The following is a 15,157-nucleotide window of genomic DNA, read 5'->3' as shown; positions in this document are numbered from 1 at the left end:
CAGGTTGGAAAGAGCTAAGACTAACAGGAGGCACTGCAGTCTGAGGGCTTCAAAATCTGGTTGGGGAAGTCACCCTACGTGACAGTGGCAGTGTGTGCAGTTGTGTGTGTATGCACACTCGTGCAGCGGTGGATGGCATGACAGTGAGGGGAGCATATGTGGGCTGTGTTGGACTATGCAGGACCCTTCCTGGGCTCTCCCATCTGTGTTGGGACTATGCAGGACCCTTCCTGGGCTCTCCCATCTGTGTTGTACTGTGGTCCAGGTTTCAGCCTTCACTTCAAGACCCTCCAGAATTATGCCCCTCTCTTCAGTCACCCCAGCTGCATAACCCTACTCCATACACCATGCTTGCCTCTCTTGGGTTGTGTGCCTTCTTCCCCTGCCACCTTCCCCTAGGCTCACGCTACTCCTCAACATAGTTTACACTACCGAGGCTGGTAAGCCACCTCCTCCCTTAGTCTTTCCTGATGGCCCACTTCTGCTCTACAAGTCAGACATTTCCAAATAGAGGCTTCATATCCCTGCGGTCTCCATTTATCATAGAAAACATAAAATAGATAACAAGAACACACCAGTTTTTTTCATGCTGTGTACTTGTTTCCACAGACTCATGCTGTAACCTTAATTACTTTGTTTCTCTCCATCATATCCTGCCCTTTCTCACTGGCTCTGCGTTATAGCTGAGATGTTTCTGTTAGCTCCTCAGTAGCAGGGTGCATGTATTTTGTTTGAAGCAGAAGATGCTATGTACTGTTATGGTGAGAGTAAAGTGGCTGAATGTATTCATGGCTGCACACAGAGAATAGACCAATATAGACACATGTGGCTCTGTATGCGCAGGTGGGGTACCTGGATGTCTGGAGCTGGGGCCGACTGTGTGTATGTGTTGGGATCAGAATGAGTCAGTGTGTGTGTGCAGAAGGACAGGTCTGTATCTGTGTACCTATAGCAGATGGTATGTGTGTCAGCTTGGAGATTTGGACCTGGCCAGGAGCAAAAAGAGGGCCACTGTGCTCCCAGGCAATGTGTTAAAGTGGTACAGGTATCTTTCCACCTTTAGAAGTGAGAAGGGAAACCTCCCCCGACTGTTGTCATCCCCTAGGGACCCTCTGTCCTTTCTGGTGTGCTCTCAGCAGCACTGGCTTGTAGGGTGAACAGCAACTTACTGTCACACAACAGCAGTGACCCTAACAGCAAGGCATGGACTCTTTTAGTGTCCTGCTACTCATAGAAGCTTTCACAGAGCTGCTCTCTGCAGAGAGCTCTTGACAGGATACAGGATGACTCGGGACCGAAGCTGAGAAGATGCACAGGTTCCCAGAAGGTGCCACAGCAGACATGTGAGGGAAGATCTGTGCAGGGTCATGAGGCACAGCAAGCACTCAAGGTCTGACTCTACTTTATTTGTCTGGGAAGGCCCAAGGGTGAAACGGCACAAAATGGGCCTGGGGCAGAGGAACAGAAACTGAGCCAGGTGCCCTGCCCCCCCAGAAGCATGTTGCACTACTTGGGTGAGTGGAGCAATAGCACAGTCTGTCTGTCTGTCTGTCTGGGAAGATGTGTTTTGGGAGGACCCCATGCTTGACTGCTCTCAGGTACCTTTGTTCATTGCTGTCCCTTCCTTCCTAGAAGAGTTTCATGCCACAGAAGAGATTTGTTTCTGCTCTTCATGTTCACCTTCTGTGTCACCCATGAGTGGCTGCCTCTTCTTCAGCTCCCGGTGGTACTTGGCCATAAGGGAGGCGTAGATGCAACCATAAGCAGCTGCCACCACCATCATGATGCACACAATGCCACAAACCACTCCTGCAATGATCACAGTGCCAATAGCCCGGCGCACGCTCACAGGCCTATAACGCTGTTTCTGAGGGCATCCCACACTGGGCTCCACTTCTGTTTCTGGGCCCGATTTAGATTTGGAAGGAGTTGGGCTTCCTTTAGTGCAGGGTGGGCCAGTATTGTCCAGCACTGTAGAGCTGTTCTCATCGTCCAGCTGGGAGCAGTAGTTAAACATCTCCATGGGCACCATTCGCATATCCTTCCCTTTCAGCTCCTTGGGCAGGGTACATGCCAGCTGGTCGATTTTCCCACCTGTTCCAATAGAGATAATAGGAGTAAACCACAGCTTCATCTTCATACAGTGACAGCAGAGCTAGATCCTCAGGTGGGTTAAGTTCGTATGGCTCTATTCACATCTGCTAAGTATTTGCCCTGCAGAAGTCAACATTGTTTTTAACAAGTGGGGAACTGCTTTGTTATAGCAGTGGGGCAATAAAATCCAGTCCCTCATGTGTGAATGCACTCCCGAGTAGAGAGAGTATTCATGAGAGCCTGCCAGATATTCAGTGCTTGTCCAAGGTGGAAGGAGGGAGGAATGGCTCCACCTCCATGCACTGGGCAGAAGGAGCACATGTGTTATCCTTTAAAATGATTGTTTTGCCTAACTTGGAGACATTTTACATAGAATGGTTTGAATTGGAAAGGATCTTACGATCGTCTAGTTTCAACCTCTTGCCATGGGCAGGGACACCTTCTACTTGACTAGGTTGCTCAGGGCCCTGTCCAGCCTGGACTTCACACTTCCAGGAATAGGGCTTCCACAGCTTCTTTGGGCAACCTGTTCCAGTGTCTCACCATCCTCATAGTAAAGAATTTCTTCCTTATATCCAACCTAAATCTCCCCTTTTCAAGTTTGAGTGCCTTAGCCCTCCACAGGTGGAACAGTTTTAATCATGGCAGCTGGCTTATATGTTTCTGCCTAGGTTGGATTTGACAGTAGAGCTCATGGTACATGATATCTTCATAGACATCTTTCAGGCCAAGACATGAAAGCCGTCTGAAACCATCTATTAAATCAGCCTCATACTGTTTAGTGAGTTACATAAGTGTTAGTAGAACGATTTTAGAAGAGGAGAAATTAAAGCAAAAAGATAGGACCAGGTTGTATCTTCTCCAAATAACAGCAGACCCATCTTTGAACAACTAATCCATCCCCCTTCTGTGAAAATAATGACAGACGTTGAAACAAATGCTTGAGCAAGTTTGGGCAATTTCTTTGTAAGGGAAAACAAAAGCAAACTTAACTCCATGTGCTTTTCATTGATTCTGTGATTTGAGAGTCAAGAAACAAAACAAACCAACAAGAAAAAAAGAAGAGGAAAGTGGCACTCGTATGCTGGTTTCATTCTGCTCATACAAATGCATAGTTCAGAATGCAGTGTAGCTATAGGCATAGATAATCTCTTTGCAGCATGGCTGCGATCAGCAGAGATGTGACAGCTATCCGCATGATTTGAGACCCTTTCCTACTCACTGGCTCCAGTGACAGAAGGTCAGGCCTTCAATCATCATTCCTGTATAATGTGCCATCTTTCTTTGAGTCACAGCTCCTGAAAGCGTGTCATCCCATCAGCTTTCCTGCTAAGTGATATGTACCTTTCCAGCCTTCCATATCTCAATAAAAAAGCTGGAAAAACTGGAAAAACAAACTTGTCAAGAACTGCTTGGTTTGAAATTATTTTATAGCCAGTCTGACTTGGGGCCTGGCTTGTTAATGTGAGCTTTAGTTTGGGTGTCCCAATATTAGTTGCAGTATTTTTTCTAAGTGGCACTGTTTCCTATGGGTCTTTTGTTGAAAGCAAACCTGATTCTTTACAGCCAAATCTAGTTTCTAGTTCTTCCAGCTTAAGAAAGAGCATCGGATGGTTATTTTCAAGCGTGAAAAGCATTTCTTCTTTTTAGGCAGAAAGGGTGAGGGGAGCTCATAGTTCTAAAATTTTTGTTATTTCTCTTCAAATAAAAAAAAAAAAAAAAGAAATCGTTCAGAATGGAAGCAAAACAAGGAAATAGGAGATCTGGGGCTGCAGGGGACTTCTCAGTATAGCAGTGGTGCTATGTGTAGGTGCAGTGGTGCTAAACTCTCTCTTAGCATTGTGTCATGGTCCTCATGCTCCTTGGCTAAGATCTGACATTCGGATCAGCCTGACCTACCAGATGTACCTGCTCATGTTTCTTCCCTGCCTGCCTTTGTCTGCCTTTCCATGAAAGACCTGCACTTCTGTGCTTGGCTCCCGCTGCACAAGCACCTACCTCGGTAGGAGAACCACTCCATCCAGTGCTTGAAGTCTCGGAGGTTGCAGTCACATTCCCAGGGGTTATCCCCAACTTGGAGTTGCTGCAGGCTGGTTAGCGGTTCGAAGGTCACCCTGTCCAGGCTCTGCAGGCGATTGGACCTGAGAGAGAGGGAGCGGAGAGCAGGCAGGTCGTCAAAGATGCCCGAGGGTATCTGGGCCAGGCCGTTGATGGAGAGATCCAGCTGGCGCAGCAGGGCCGTGTGTTGTAGCAGGTCCTTGTCTAAGGCCCGGATGCTGTTGTTCCTCAGCTGAAGCTCCGTGAGGTTCCCTAGGTCACTGAAGATGTTCTGAGGGAGCTGGTCCAAGAAGTTGTTGGATAGATCCAGCCTCTGTAGAGCAGAGAGGTTGGAAAACACTGCTCCTGGCAGGATGCTGAGTTTGTTGTTGAGAAAGAGGAAGGTCCTGGTGTTTGTGGGGATGTCTGAGGGGATGGAGGAGAGGCCCAAGCCACTACAGTCCACTTCCAGGTTGCCACTGTTACACTTGCAGGAGGAAGGACAAGCAAAGAAGGACTCGGCAGCACACAGTGACAGCCAACAGCCAAGCACTGGTAGGTGAAAAGCAGGGGAGAGAGGGTGCATGTATTAGAACAGTGCTTTCCCATCCTCACCAATTGTCACCTTGACCACAGCTATGGCTGTAATATAACCCTCACAGCGTGACTCTGCTGCAATGCCCTACAGTGTAATAAGCTTCTTCACAGCTACATCCCTTTACTGGAGGCCTGTCATCATGACTTTCCTCTTAGTCTTTCTGTCATGAGCAAGAAGTAAATATCCTTCTAGTCTCATGAGGAAGTTAGAATGGTGCACCCCAAAAGAATTTGCTGCTAGGTATTAGAGCACTGGAACCTATCAGAGAAGAATGGAGTAGAGAGTGATGGGAGGCTCACCTCTGATAAAAGACAGCTCTTTCCAGACAGTCAGGGTTGAGAGAGAAGGCACTGGTATATATTTAAGAAGCTCTATTTTTACAGAAATAGACATGTTAATGAAAAGCTTTTAAGAAAAATGAAAACAAAACAACCTACATTTCAGTTGTGCTCCTGCGCTTTTTGTATCCTAATCCTTGTGATAGATCAGGCTCATGTCTAAGTTAGCCTCTAAATCAGGGTATCATTTGCTTTCCATACCCACAGTGTACTGTGCGGACCTTCTGGAAAAAGATTTTTTTATGAATTAGATTACACTACAAAGGGATGACCAATAAAGCTGTTAAAAGGTAACAAGGAAACCCTAAACCACTGGACACCTGGTACTTGACATTGCTCTCAAAACAGTTTCCAAATCCCACAGCAATACCCCCACATCTGTCTCCTCTGACCAAAATTGCCAGTAGCAGTGAAGATGAGGAAGAATATTGTAGGTCGGTAGTTGAAGAAAGGGGTGTTAGGAAAAAGGTTAGCACACCCCCTTTTGCCTGCACTGTCCTAAAAGGAAGGTCAGATAACGCACAAACCAGCATTTTGTAGAGCTACTGTGGATCACCATTCCAGATGAGGGTCCAGATCCCACGAGCAGCATCAGGGCACTAGTTACCAATCCTCTTTGTGAGCCAGTGGCTTTTAAAACTCTCATTTCTGTGGCAAAGACACACCAGCAACACGGAAGCAAGCTTTGTGCCTCCTGTCATTGGAGGAGTGGGAGTTCTGTTTAAGCAGACTATGTAAAACATTTGCATCCTTCATCTTAATTCCTTTTGTGGAATTGAGATTAGTTTCTCAATGTGGGAAGCAAATTCAGCTCCCTTGCTGCTTTTCAAGGTGACAAGTTTGAACATTTGACTAAAACTGAAGCAGGTTTGTTTGTACGTCATGCCCTGTCCTCTCCTTTTCTCACTTTTCTTCAGAGAAGGCAGTTGCTTGGGGCTGGTAGAGTCTTTTTAGGAGTGAACAGTAGCTGAAGTGGATGCATTTATTTTCCCTCCATTCTTTCCTGGACTGCAAACCAGATTCTTCTGTCCTGTTTTTTTTTGCCAAAGACCCAGCAAGCAGATGTTTTGTTTCTTAACCCCAAAGGAATTGTGAAAGGACTGCCATAGGAGAGGGAGCCAGTGGAGAGCTTCTGGAGAAGCTGCACCTGGATCAGCCATGCTCTTTCTGTCTTCCGTCACACCACTCTCTAGAGTTTAGTCTAACCCATAGCCCATTTTTATGTATTGTCTTGGCATCTGTCAGCAATGCTGCCTCTGTACTCAAACCATGTCATCCTGCATGGGGCCTTTTCATGTTCCCAATGGTCCTTGTGAGAATCATCAGATTTGTGGACTGGTAGCCTAAGGAGAACTACATAGTTTGGATCCTAAGCTATGTAACACAGGACCAGAAAGATGATCAAAGGACAGGGAAGATCGCCACATGGGGAAAGGCTGAAAGAGCTGGGTTTCTTCAGCCTAGAGAAGAAAAGGCTCAGGGGAGACCTTATCACCATGTTGCAGGATTTAAAGGGCGGCTACAAAGAAGGTGGAGACTCCTCTTTTACAAGGAGTCCCATGGAAAAGGTGAGGGGTCATGGGTACAAGCTACTCCTGGGGAGATTCCAATTGGAGGCAAGAGGAATATTTTTCACAATAAGAACAATCAGCCATTGAAATAATCTCCCCAGGGAAGGGGTGGATTCCCAGCGTTGGACACATTTAAGGTTTGACTGGTCAGGGTGTTGGGACATAAAGTCTAGGTCATGCTTTGCTTAAAAAGGTTGGACCAGATGATCCTTGAGGTCCCTTCCAACCTGGTATTCTGTGATTATGTGATGACTTCACTAAGGACCAGGGGATAAGTGTTCAGAGAGACAGTCTCAGCTCTTTTGTATTTCATCCATCTTTCACAATTCCTTCAAGAATTTTTTCGTCCTGTAGTTGAGTTCTCAGGTTTACTTCAGCTCAGGCTGTGCCAATCTGTGTGCTCTTCTAATGATAATTGTAGATCTTTATGGTGAAATACAAGTGAAATCTTTACCTTGAGCACCTGTGTGCTTTCTTATCATGCAAAGGTGGGGGTCAAAAGCAAAGATTGCCATGAAAGCCGATCATAGCCTGTGGACTGGCACAGTGCAGGTGCTGGCTGGATGATACTTAATTCCATTCAGAATATATTGTGCTCCCGTAAGGAGAGAATTAGAAGAATGGGAGCTAGAGTGGGGAAGGGAGAGAGCCGTGAGTCACTCAAGTGACCCTATCTTTTCCTGGATGCTTAACAAAAGTACAGTATTAATAATAGATTGACAGCTGTGATGACGAGATAACACTTAGCTGCTTTGTACACCAAGAAAGGCAAGAGCAGACTGTGTGTAATGCTATACAGGTGGCATTCTGTTCAGGGCTTATCTCTGAAAATGCCTACCCGCCACCAGCCCCAACTGGGTGGGTGTGGGGTTCCACCAGTATAGATGCTGGCAGCGGCTGGTGGGAACAAAGTCTCAGGCAGCTGGCTGTGGTTATGTTCAGAATCTGATCTATGCCAAGTTTCTGCAGCCATGTAGGATGTGCCAAAAATGTCTCGTTGTTGCCCATATATTGCTCTGTGTGCTTGGAAATATTTAACTAAAATCAGAGAGGAGTAGGTCTGATTTCATTTTCAGTCCCTGCAATAGGTGCATTCACTAGTATGTGAGTTGAGACCAAGGAATTCATCACACTGGTTAGGATGAATCTCTATGGAGAAGAGAGACAGGGAAACAATAGACAGAACATGACACTTTCCCAGCCCTACGGAAGGATGAGTAGCATGTGTTCTTGTGTTAGGGGAAGATGAAGTTACTTTGTGGGGTGTTTGGTGACTAGTAGGTGACAGAAAGCTGATCTAGGTATATCAGATGAAGTCAAGACTCAGTAGCATTAATTATAAATAATTTATACAGCAGTCTAGTCTGTAAAGATGGATTACAAAGATGACTATTTTCTCGAGAACGAAATCGTTTCCCCAGCTTCTTACAGTGGCAGCCTCAAATTTGATCAGGGGGACAGGAACAAGGGAAACTAGAAACCTGCTTGGCGTCTTGGCATGTAATAGTGATGGACACCAAGTGCTCCTTTTCCTCTGCTGTGGTCCACAGATGCTTCTGGGAACTGCAGGTACACTCCTAGAAGCTTCACATCACCATAGCCATCTCTGCTTTGCACTCAGGGATGCTGTAGCAGATGCCCCAGTCTACTGGGAAGATGCCCAGGCTGAACTTTTACAGTTTAATGTAAAAGAGATCTTCTTTATTTACTCCTTGATTTTCACTGCATGTGGCAGTGCCCAGTAGGAGAATTCTGCATTTGCATCCTGCGTTCCCTTCTAAAATCTGGCATGACTTCTGCTGTGAATCGCTGGGAGCCTTGCCCAGCAGCCTATATATATATATATACACATATTCCTACCACAGACAGGGGTCTGCAGCTCACAGAATGCCAATCTGAGAAATGCTTGGAGTGGCTCTTTGTGCAGTTATATCTGTTTCTCACCTGCCAGGCCCACTGGAATTCAGCAATCATCACTTGCTGTCCCACTTTAAGCCCATCTTCAGCTTTAGAGTCTCGCTCTCCCTCCCACCTAGCCTGGCCTCTAAAGGAATCAGGAATTAGTTCAAACATCTCCATTCTTAGCTGTCTCTCTCCCCTATTCTTAACCCTGATGTGACCTATTTTCTTTCCACTCCCTTAACAAACAGGATCATTGTACTTAGTACCCGAGTAGTCATTACTTACAACAAGCCTCTTGCCACCTCATGAGGAACCTGCTCCTCCACCTGTGGCCAGCAGTTGTAGGCAGCATTGTTGTCTTCTCCAGTGTGTCTTCACATCCACCAGCCAGCCTGGCACACAGCCCCAAAGGGAGGAGGAATGCCCTTGTATCCTGCCTGCCAGGTCCTGGAGGGGCAGAGCGGAAGAGTGGGTGAGATTCAGTTGCCTGGGCACAAGGCACAGGGCTGGGCTGAGTGTTGTCGTTTCTCCTCCCCAGCTAGAGTTTTACCTCTAAGGAATCAGCTCCATTTTGGAGGAGAGATTGAGGATGTTTCAGGAGGCACAGCATGGCAAAGGCACAATGTTAATTCACTTTGAACCTCACAGTGCAGAAATACGGCCTGATTCACCTTAGTGCCAAAGAGACAAGCCCGTGTTTGAGTAGCCTGCTATGGTAGCTACGTTAGCCTCACACTCAAGGTTAACCTGCTGAATTGCTGAGGTGATCCTGCCAGGGCAGCAGACTCCAGCTCACTCCCTCTTGCCTTCACAGAGGTGGTACAACCTATCCATCCTCTCTCTGATGCACAGCTCAGGCTCATCGAGGTCTGGGTACCAGTGGCTGCCAAGCCACTTCTCCACTGCCCTCTATTCCCTACTAGTACTTCCTTTCTGTTTCAAGGTAAAATGGATGTGGTGGCTGGAGCAGGGCTGAGCAGAGCACAGCTTCAGCTTGGGGATTTCGCACTGCAGCAACTGCAGGAGCTAAAGAGCAAGCAAGGGAGCCTCAAAGGAGAAGGGAGGACCTGGGGCAGGGGAGGCTGAGTGGGAGTGTTGATAAGAGAGGAATTGCATCTTAATTAGGAGAAGGGAAAATGCTCAGACTAATTAGAAACCCAAAGACCATAAACTCTCCCCTGACAATAGCCGACTGACAACAGGTTCCAACTTCCCTCCCGCTTCCTTTTTGGATACAGGCAAGCAGGAGAAAGGGAAACACCACAGACCCTCCTGTCCCCCTGCTTGCTCTCAGATGTACCACCCACAGTCACAGCAGCAGTTGGATGGACACGTTTCAACCAGAGTACAGAAATACATAATCCTCCACCCTCTCTGAGGGGCTCTGACAACATCCACAGCCATCATTTTAGCTGGGTGCAGCACTCCCACCGGGACACCCTCCTCACACACGTGCCAGCTGCTTGCCCTCCCCCAGGCTCCCAGGAATGATTTATTTTATATGGAAAAGTAAACCGCTAGGAAATATTTAAATTAGCATCTTGATGAGAAAGATGAGCAGGCTCAGTGCCTGGACTCGTACATTCTGCAAGGCTATTTAGATCATTTACCCAAATGCCAACACACCAAATAGATGAATGCTCCTCACAGAACCGAAACCAGTCGCTGCAACCCCCAGCTCCCCAAACTGAGCTTGAGCCCTTTCCCTGCAGTTCCCACTGAAGGAGAAGCCACAGCAAATAGCTGTTCCCATTCGCTGCTTGCATTCACCCTGGCTGGGAAGGAGACTTTCAGCCTCCCCCATATCAATGTCTCCATCCTAAATGCCACCCCTGAAGTCTCCTGTCCCCAGCTTTCAGTAGCGACAAGGATGAAAAGCCACAAGCACTTACCTGGAGGGGCTCTGTCCACAGCCACTTCCACCCGACTCCCCAGGCACTGCCCAGTTACTGCCTCTTCCTTTCCTCTCCCTCCTTGACTTTCACTCCCGGCAGCAGGCTTTCCGTGTGCTCTATTTAACTCCCTACAGCACAGGAATAAACGGCAGAGTTAAGCTGACAGCCACAGAGCCTTATCTGCCTGCTGGATAGCGGGAGCTGATCAGCTCCAAATCCCATTGCCGAACGATCGAGTCCTCACTGTCAGCATCAGGGGCTGCCTGCCACACTCTGCCTTTCCCTCTTCCCCACCTTCACTCCATCTAACTTTGTCAGGGTTATAGATAGCTCTGTTCCTTGCGCTCTTGCCTTTTGGCTCTGTTTTGTAACACCCCATCTGTATCAGCTGGCTCAGCTCCAATCAGGGGGGCTAAGCCTTTTTTTCTTTTAAAAGAAAAAAACCAGCTTCTTTAGGTGCTTCGTGACACGGCTTCGCTCCGTGGTCTCCCCTCAGCCCAGGTCCCTGCTTATGCCAGGGGCTGGTGTCTCCCCAACCCCTCTCGCTGCTCTGTGCAATCCAGCCACGCCATCCCCAGGCGACAGTTTGGGGCTGAAAGCAGGATGGGCACACCCAGGTGTGAGGATGGGGTCAGGGTTTCTACCCCTAGCTCCTGCTCTGCCAGGGCAAGTCCAGCTCTTGCAGTCATTCCTGGCACCTCACGGGCGCCTCTTTCTCTGAGGCAGCGCCAAGGCTCAAGCACAGAGCGCAGGGTGGGAGGAGCAGCCGTGTATAAATAAGCCCTTTCCCTATGTTTAGAATTTATTACAGTGCATAGTGATTAACACCTGTTCAGGCTTTACTGCTGTCTCCTGCGCTGCAACATGCACAAAGATGGAGGCGCCTTGATAAACCCAAGATAATTTTAAAACATGTCACATAAACACATCGCTCCCGCCCCACACAGGTAGCCGTCACCCTTTGTGCACTCATACACATGTTTCTAAGACTTAAACACAACTATCTTCATATATGTATGCAGATATAGTCACCAGTCTAACTTATGTTTACAAATGTGTGCACAGTTGGGCATGCACATGTACTGGGGGCTCTTCTGTAACCTGTATTTATCAACATCCACGTCTTGCACAGAACTGTCTGCTTCTCCACGCATAGCACATGCTCAGGTGGCAGCGCAGTAGATTCGGAATAGGTAGAGGTTCCTGGCTGCCAAAGTACAAGGGCAATGAGCTTCTGCATTTATACCTTGACGTAGTATGTTTATGGAGAAATTTTAATTCCCAGGATCCAAAAAACCCCAGTTTCTCTCACACATCTATTGACCATAAGCACTTTAGACCCTTAGTAATTACTATTCTGCAGCCAGGAGAGAGCAAGGTGGCAGAGAGGATTTCTGAGTTCCTTTTTTAGAGGTTTTTATCTGATTTGTCTTGAATTCTGACTTAATTAGCTGGTTTACTGTGGCCCAAGACACGCCTTCTGCTCCCCACAGGCCAGCTGTGCTCACTGCCAATGCGGCATTGGGAACCCCGTAGTCCTGGGGCAACTAACATCTGCCCACACCTCAAGGCTGTCCAAGCACCACCAGATCTGTCTGGCTGCTTTTAGCCTGACAGCCAGGGACTTTTCCAGCAGTGAGGACTCTGCCAGACCTAGGAGTGCCCCCCATACACCCCCAGCCCAGGGGGAGAGGCACTGAACTAGCATGTCATGGCCTGGGTTTTGGGGGCTCAAGGCTGATCAGCATTGCTGCAGCTCTGAATACTCTGAAGTCACTCAAGGGCTCCACAAATCAGGCATTAGTCTTTCTTCTGGGCATACTAGATAGTTCCTTCTCCCTAGAGCAACACGTCTGCTGAATGCCGTGTCACATGGGACATGGTATCCAGAGCTTTCTTCCACATGCTTGGAGTTAAGTCTTTTTTCCAGATTCTGGAGAAAGGAACAGGGTAGCCTGTGGGGCTGGTGATAGACTTTTCTTCTTGCTATTTGATATAGGACAGTAGAAGACAACTTTTATAGTTTCAGCTCAAAGCAACAGAATGAAATCATCCATTTCTGGCCCATGGTCTCCAGAGGCCAAAAATACACTGAGCTGAAGTGCCACTTGGACATTTGGCCTGCTGTCAGACTCTAGAGGACTCTCTAATGAGGATTCCCCTAATTAGCTTGAACAGGAAACTTTACTGCTGGGGAGGAGGGGGGGATGGAGACGGAGGATATTATAATGACTCTGCAGCACTTGCCAGGGCATAAAAGCTACAGCAGCCACTATCCCTGTCTTGTGCTTCCCTACTCCCTGCCCAGGCACCAGTAATGTTTGCAGTGACAATCTAAAGCCTTAGCTTTCATAAATAGGGTCCCAAGGATCATGCTATGAGGGTGGGGAGGGATTTGGTTTACTGCATCCACATACTGCTTTAGTAATGCTTCCCAATTCTGTGGCACCTTCCATCTGCTCTAGAAATGGCTCTTACTGTAGTTGTAGGTGGTGTTACTTTGTATGTAATGACCCCCAGAAGGAAGGCTGGGGTCACAGCCTATAGTGCCTCTGTCTAGATTGGTGGATAAAGCTATCCCATTTTCCAGACGGGGACACTGAGGCTACAGAGACAGGTGACTGTGTCACTAGGATGAGCCATGGTCAAAACCAGATCCCAGCAACCTCTGTCTCTGATTATCTCTCTGAGTACTTGGCACTAACCCTTGGATCATGGCTCAGGGATCAGACTCCGTTAACAGCCTGGCTTATGAGCATTGGCAGGGCATGTGGGTGACCTATATTACAAAAGGGTAGGTAACAGAGGCTGCAACAGATGCCAGTGATAAATTATCAGGAAGTACATGCAGACATTCATCCCTCCCCCACACTCTCCTTGCAGAATGTTGGCAAAGTCCTTTTTCCCTTTCCAATGCTGTATTGCTTTAGCCTTTACCAGAAAAGCAGCGGGGTGATGGAGGGCATGGAGGACACTTCAAGGATATTACCTTTCTCCCCTCACATTTCCTTGTTGCTTTTAGGATTCCTGTTTTATTACCATCACTCCATAATGGAGGAGGATAGTGGTACCGTTGCACCCGGTGACTAAAGCATGTTGTTCTGTGTTTGTTTCTTCAGGAGCCCTTTGGGGACAAGAGTCACAGAGGGCACGGAGACACATCAGCCATGTGGTCTGATTACAGCAATTGGAAATTCATGAAGTAACCTGGCTGATGAGTCCTAGTGGGGAGTCGTGCTCCTGACAATACCCCAAGTGGGCTTAGGTGGCATGGAGATGATCTTGGCCTGTTCTTGGTCCCCCAGCAGACCTAAGTCAGTCGTGCAAATTGTTGACCATTTGTCTCAGTGGCAGCTCCTCATTTGTGGTCTAATTGGACTGCAGAAGTACCCAGAGGTGGCAGCCAAGCTCAGCAGAACTGTAGAAACATGCAGCATGTGTCACTGTCCCAGTAAGCTTCTAAGCTAAATAGCTGGGGGCTTCATTTCCAGCGGTTGCTGATTTATTAACACGTGTGTTCAAGATTCGTTAGTGTTGTGCCGTCACGATCAGTGCAAAGCACATTTTAAATTCATACTAGAAGCTCAGCTGCAGGAGAAATGATGCCATCTGACTTGCAGTGATCAATCACTGCTAAGTTTCCTCCCCAAGCCCCCTCTAAGAAAGATCAGCTTTATTCCATTTTATGGAGGGGTGAACTATCACAGACGTAAAAACGGCTGCTGAGTTTGGCTGGCTGAAATTTCAGCTGCCTAGCTTTTCATACTTCTTGAAGAGCTCACATTAGTTCCTCACTCAGGATTTTTGAAGTCATCAAGTGCAGTGCTTGGACTGGATCACGTGGGCTTCTAAACGCTCTCCTGTCCAGCACAGATGATTTGTAGGGCTTTCCGAAGTAACACAGAATGAAGGAGGTTTGGCTAGGCTTTCCCAAAGTTTCCTGACAGGCCTGTGGCAAAATCAGGAGAGAAGCCAGGTTTGTTGATTCTTCATCCTGTACCTTAGCTGGGAAACATTATTTGCATCCCGAGCCTGACCAATGCACGATAATGAGACTGGGAGATGTCGGAGGGGCTGGAAATACCAAGGGCATCAAGCATCATCAAACCCTCTGAGAAAACACAGAGCTGCTGAAGGGGAGCCAGGATGGATATCACTGATGAGAAAGACCCAGATTGCTGTGGAGAAGTGGGATTCCTTGGGAAGCTGTAGAAGCAGGTGGGGAGACTGGGATATCCAGCACGGGAGTGACAGGAAAGTCCCAGTGCAGTAAGAGTGTGGCATATGGAGGAGGCCCAGAGCAGCAGCAGGAGGAGAGCTGAGGGGGCAGTTGACAGGAAGAAATCCAGCCATGTGTGTGCCAGCATCTTCTCCAAGTATTATTGAATGCAACAGACCACGTGCGTGTTTCCTCCATGCAAAACGGAGGCAGCTGAGAAGGGAAGCGGGTGAGCGAGTGGGAGAGGGGCTCAGAGGAGGGACACGTGAGCTGGCTACCCAGTTTCCTTCTCTTTTTCTTGTTACAGAGTGATGTTTTTGTTCTTCTCACACTGTTGGCAAAAATTGGTAACCGAGTGAGATGTGGAGGGGGGTTCTACATGAAGGCTGAGATAACATTTTCTGATCCAGCCAGGAACAGTTGGCTGTGGGTGGTGGCTTGTCACCAGCCCTGCCAATTCTAATCCAGATTCCAGTTTTTCTCTTTCTCTCAGCTGTGAAGAG

General features: G+C 47.8%; 2 protein-coding genes across 2 annotated transcripts in view; one reads left to right on the top strand and one right to left on the bottom strand.

The window, feature by feature from the left end:
• The window catches only part of CACNA2D4 (calcium voltage-gated channel auxiliary subunit alpha2delta 4), a gene marked incomplete at both ends in the record, with an annotated part of 129,388 nt that overhangs the window by 77,514 nt on the left and 36,717 nt on the right, over window positions 1-15,157 (top strand). The window lies entirely within an intron of this gene.
• On the bottom strand, window positions 1,640-8,892 carry LRTM2 (leucine rich repeats and transmembrane domains 2; the record flags this gene model as incomplete). Its single annotated transcript, XM_080620753.1, has 3 exons — window positions 1,640-2,094; window positions 4,093-4,683; window positions 8,826-8,892. The coding sequence occupies 3 exons, from the start codon at window positions 8,890-8,892 to the stop codon at window positions 1,640-1,642; spliced, it is 1,113 nt and encodes a 370-aa protein (XP_080476879.1).

This window comes from Psittacula echo (genome assembly GCF_963264785.1).
Source record: "Psittacula echo genome assembly, chromosome: 1".
Lineage (NCBI taxonomy): Eukaryota > Metazoa > Chordata > Aves > Psittaciformes > Psittacidae > Psittacula > Psittacula echo.
The sequence above is the reverse complement of the archived record's forward strand: the minus strand, read 5'-3'. Positions and strand labels throughout refer to the sequence as shown.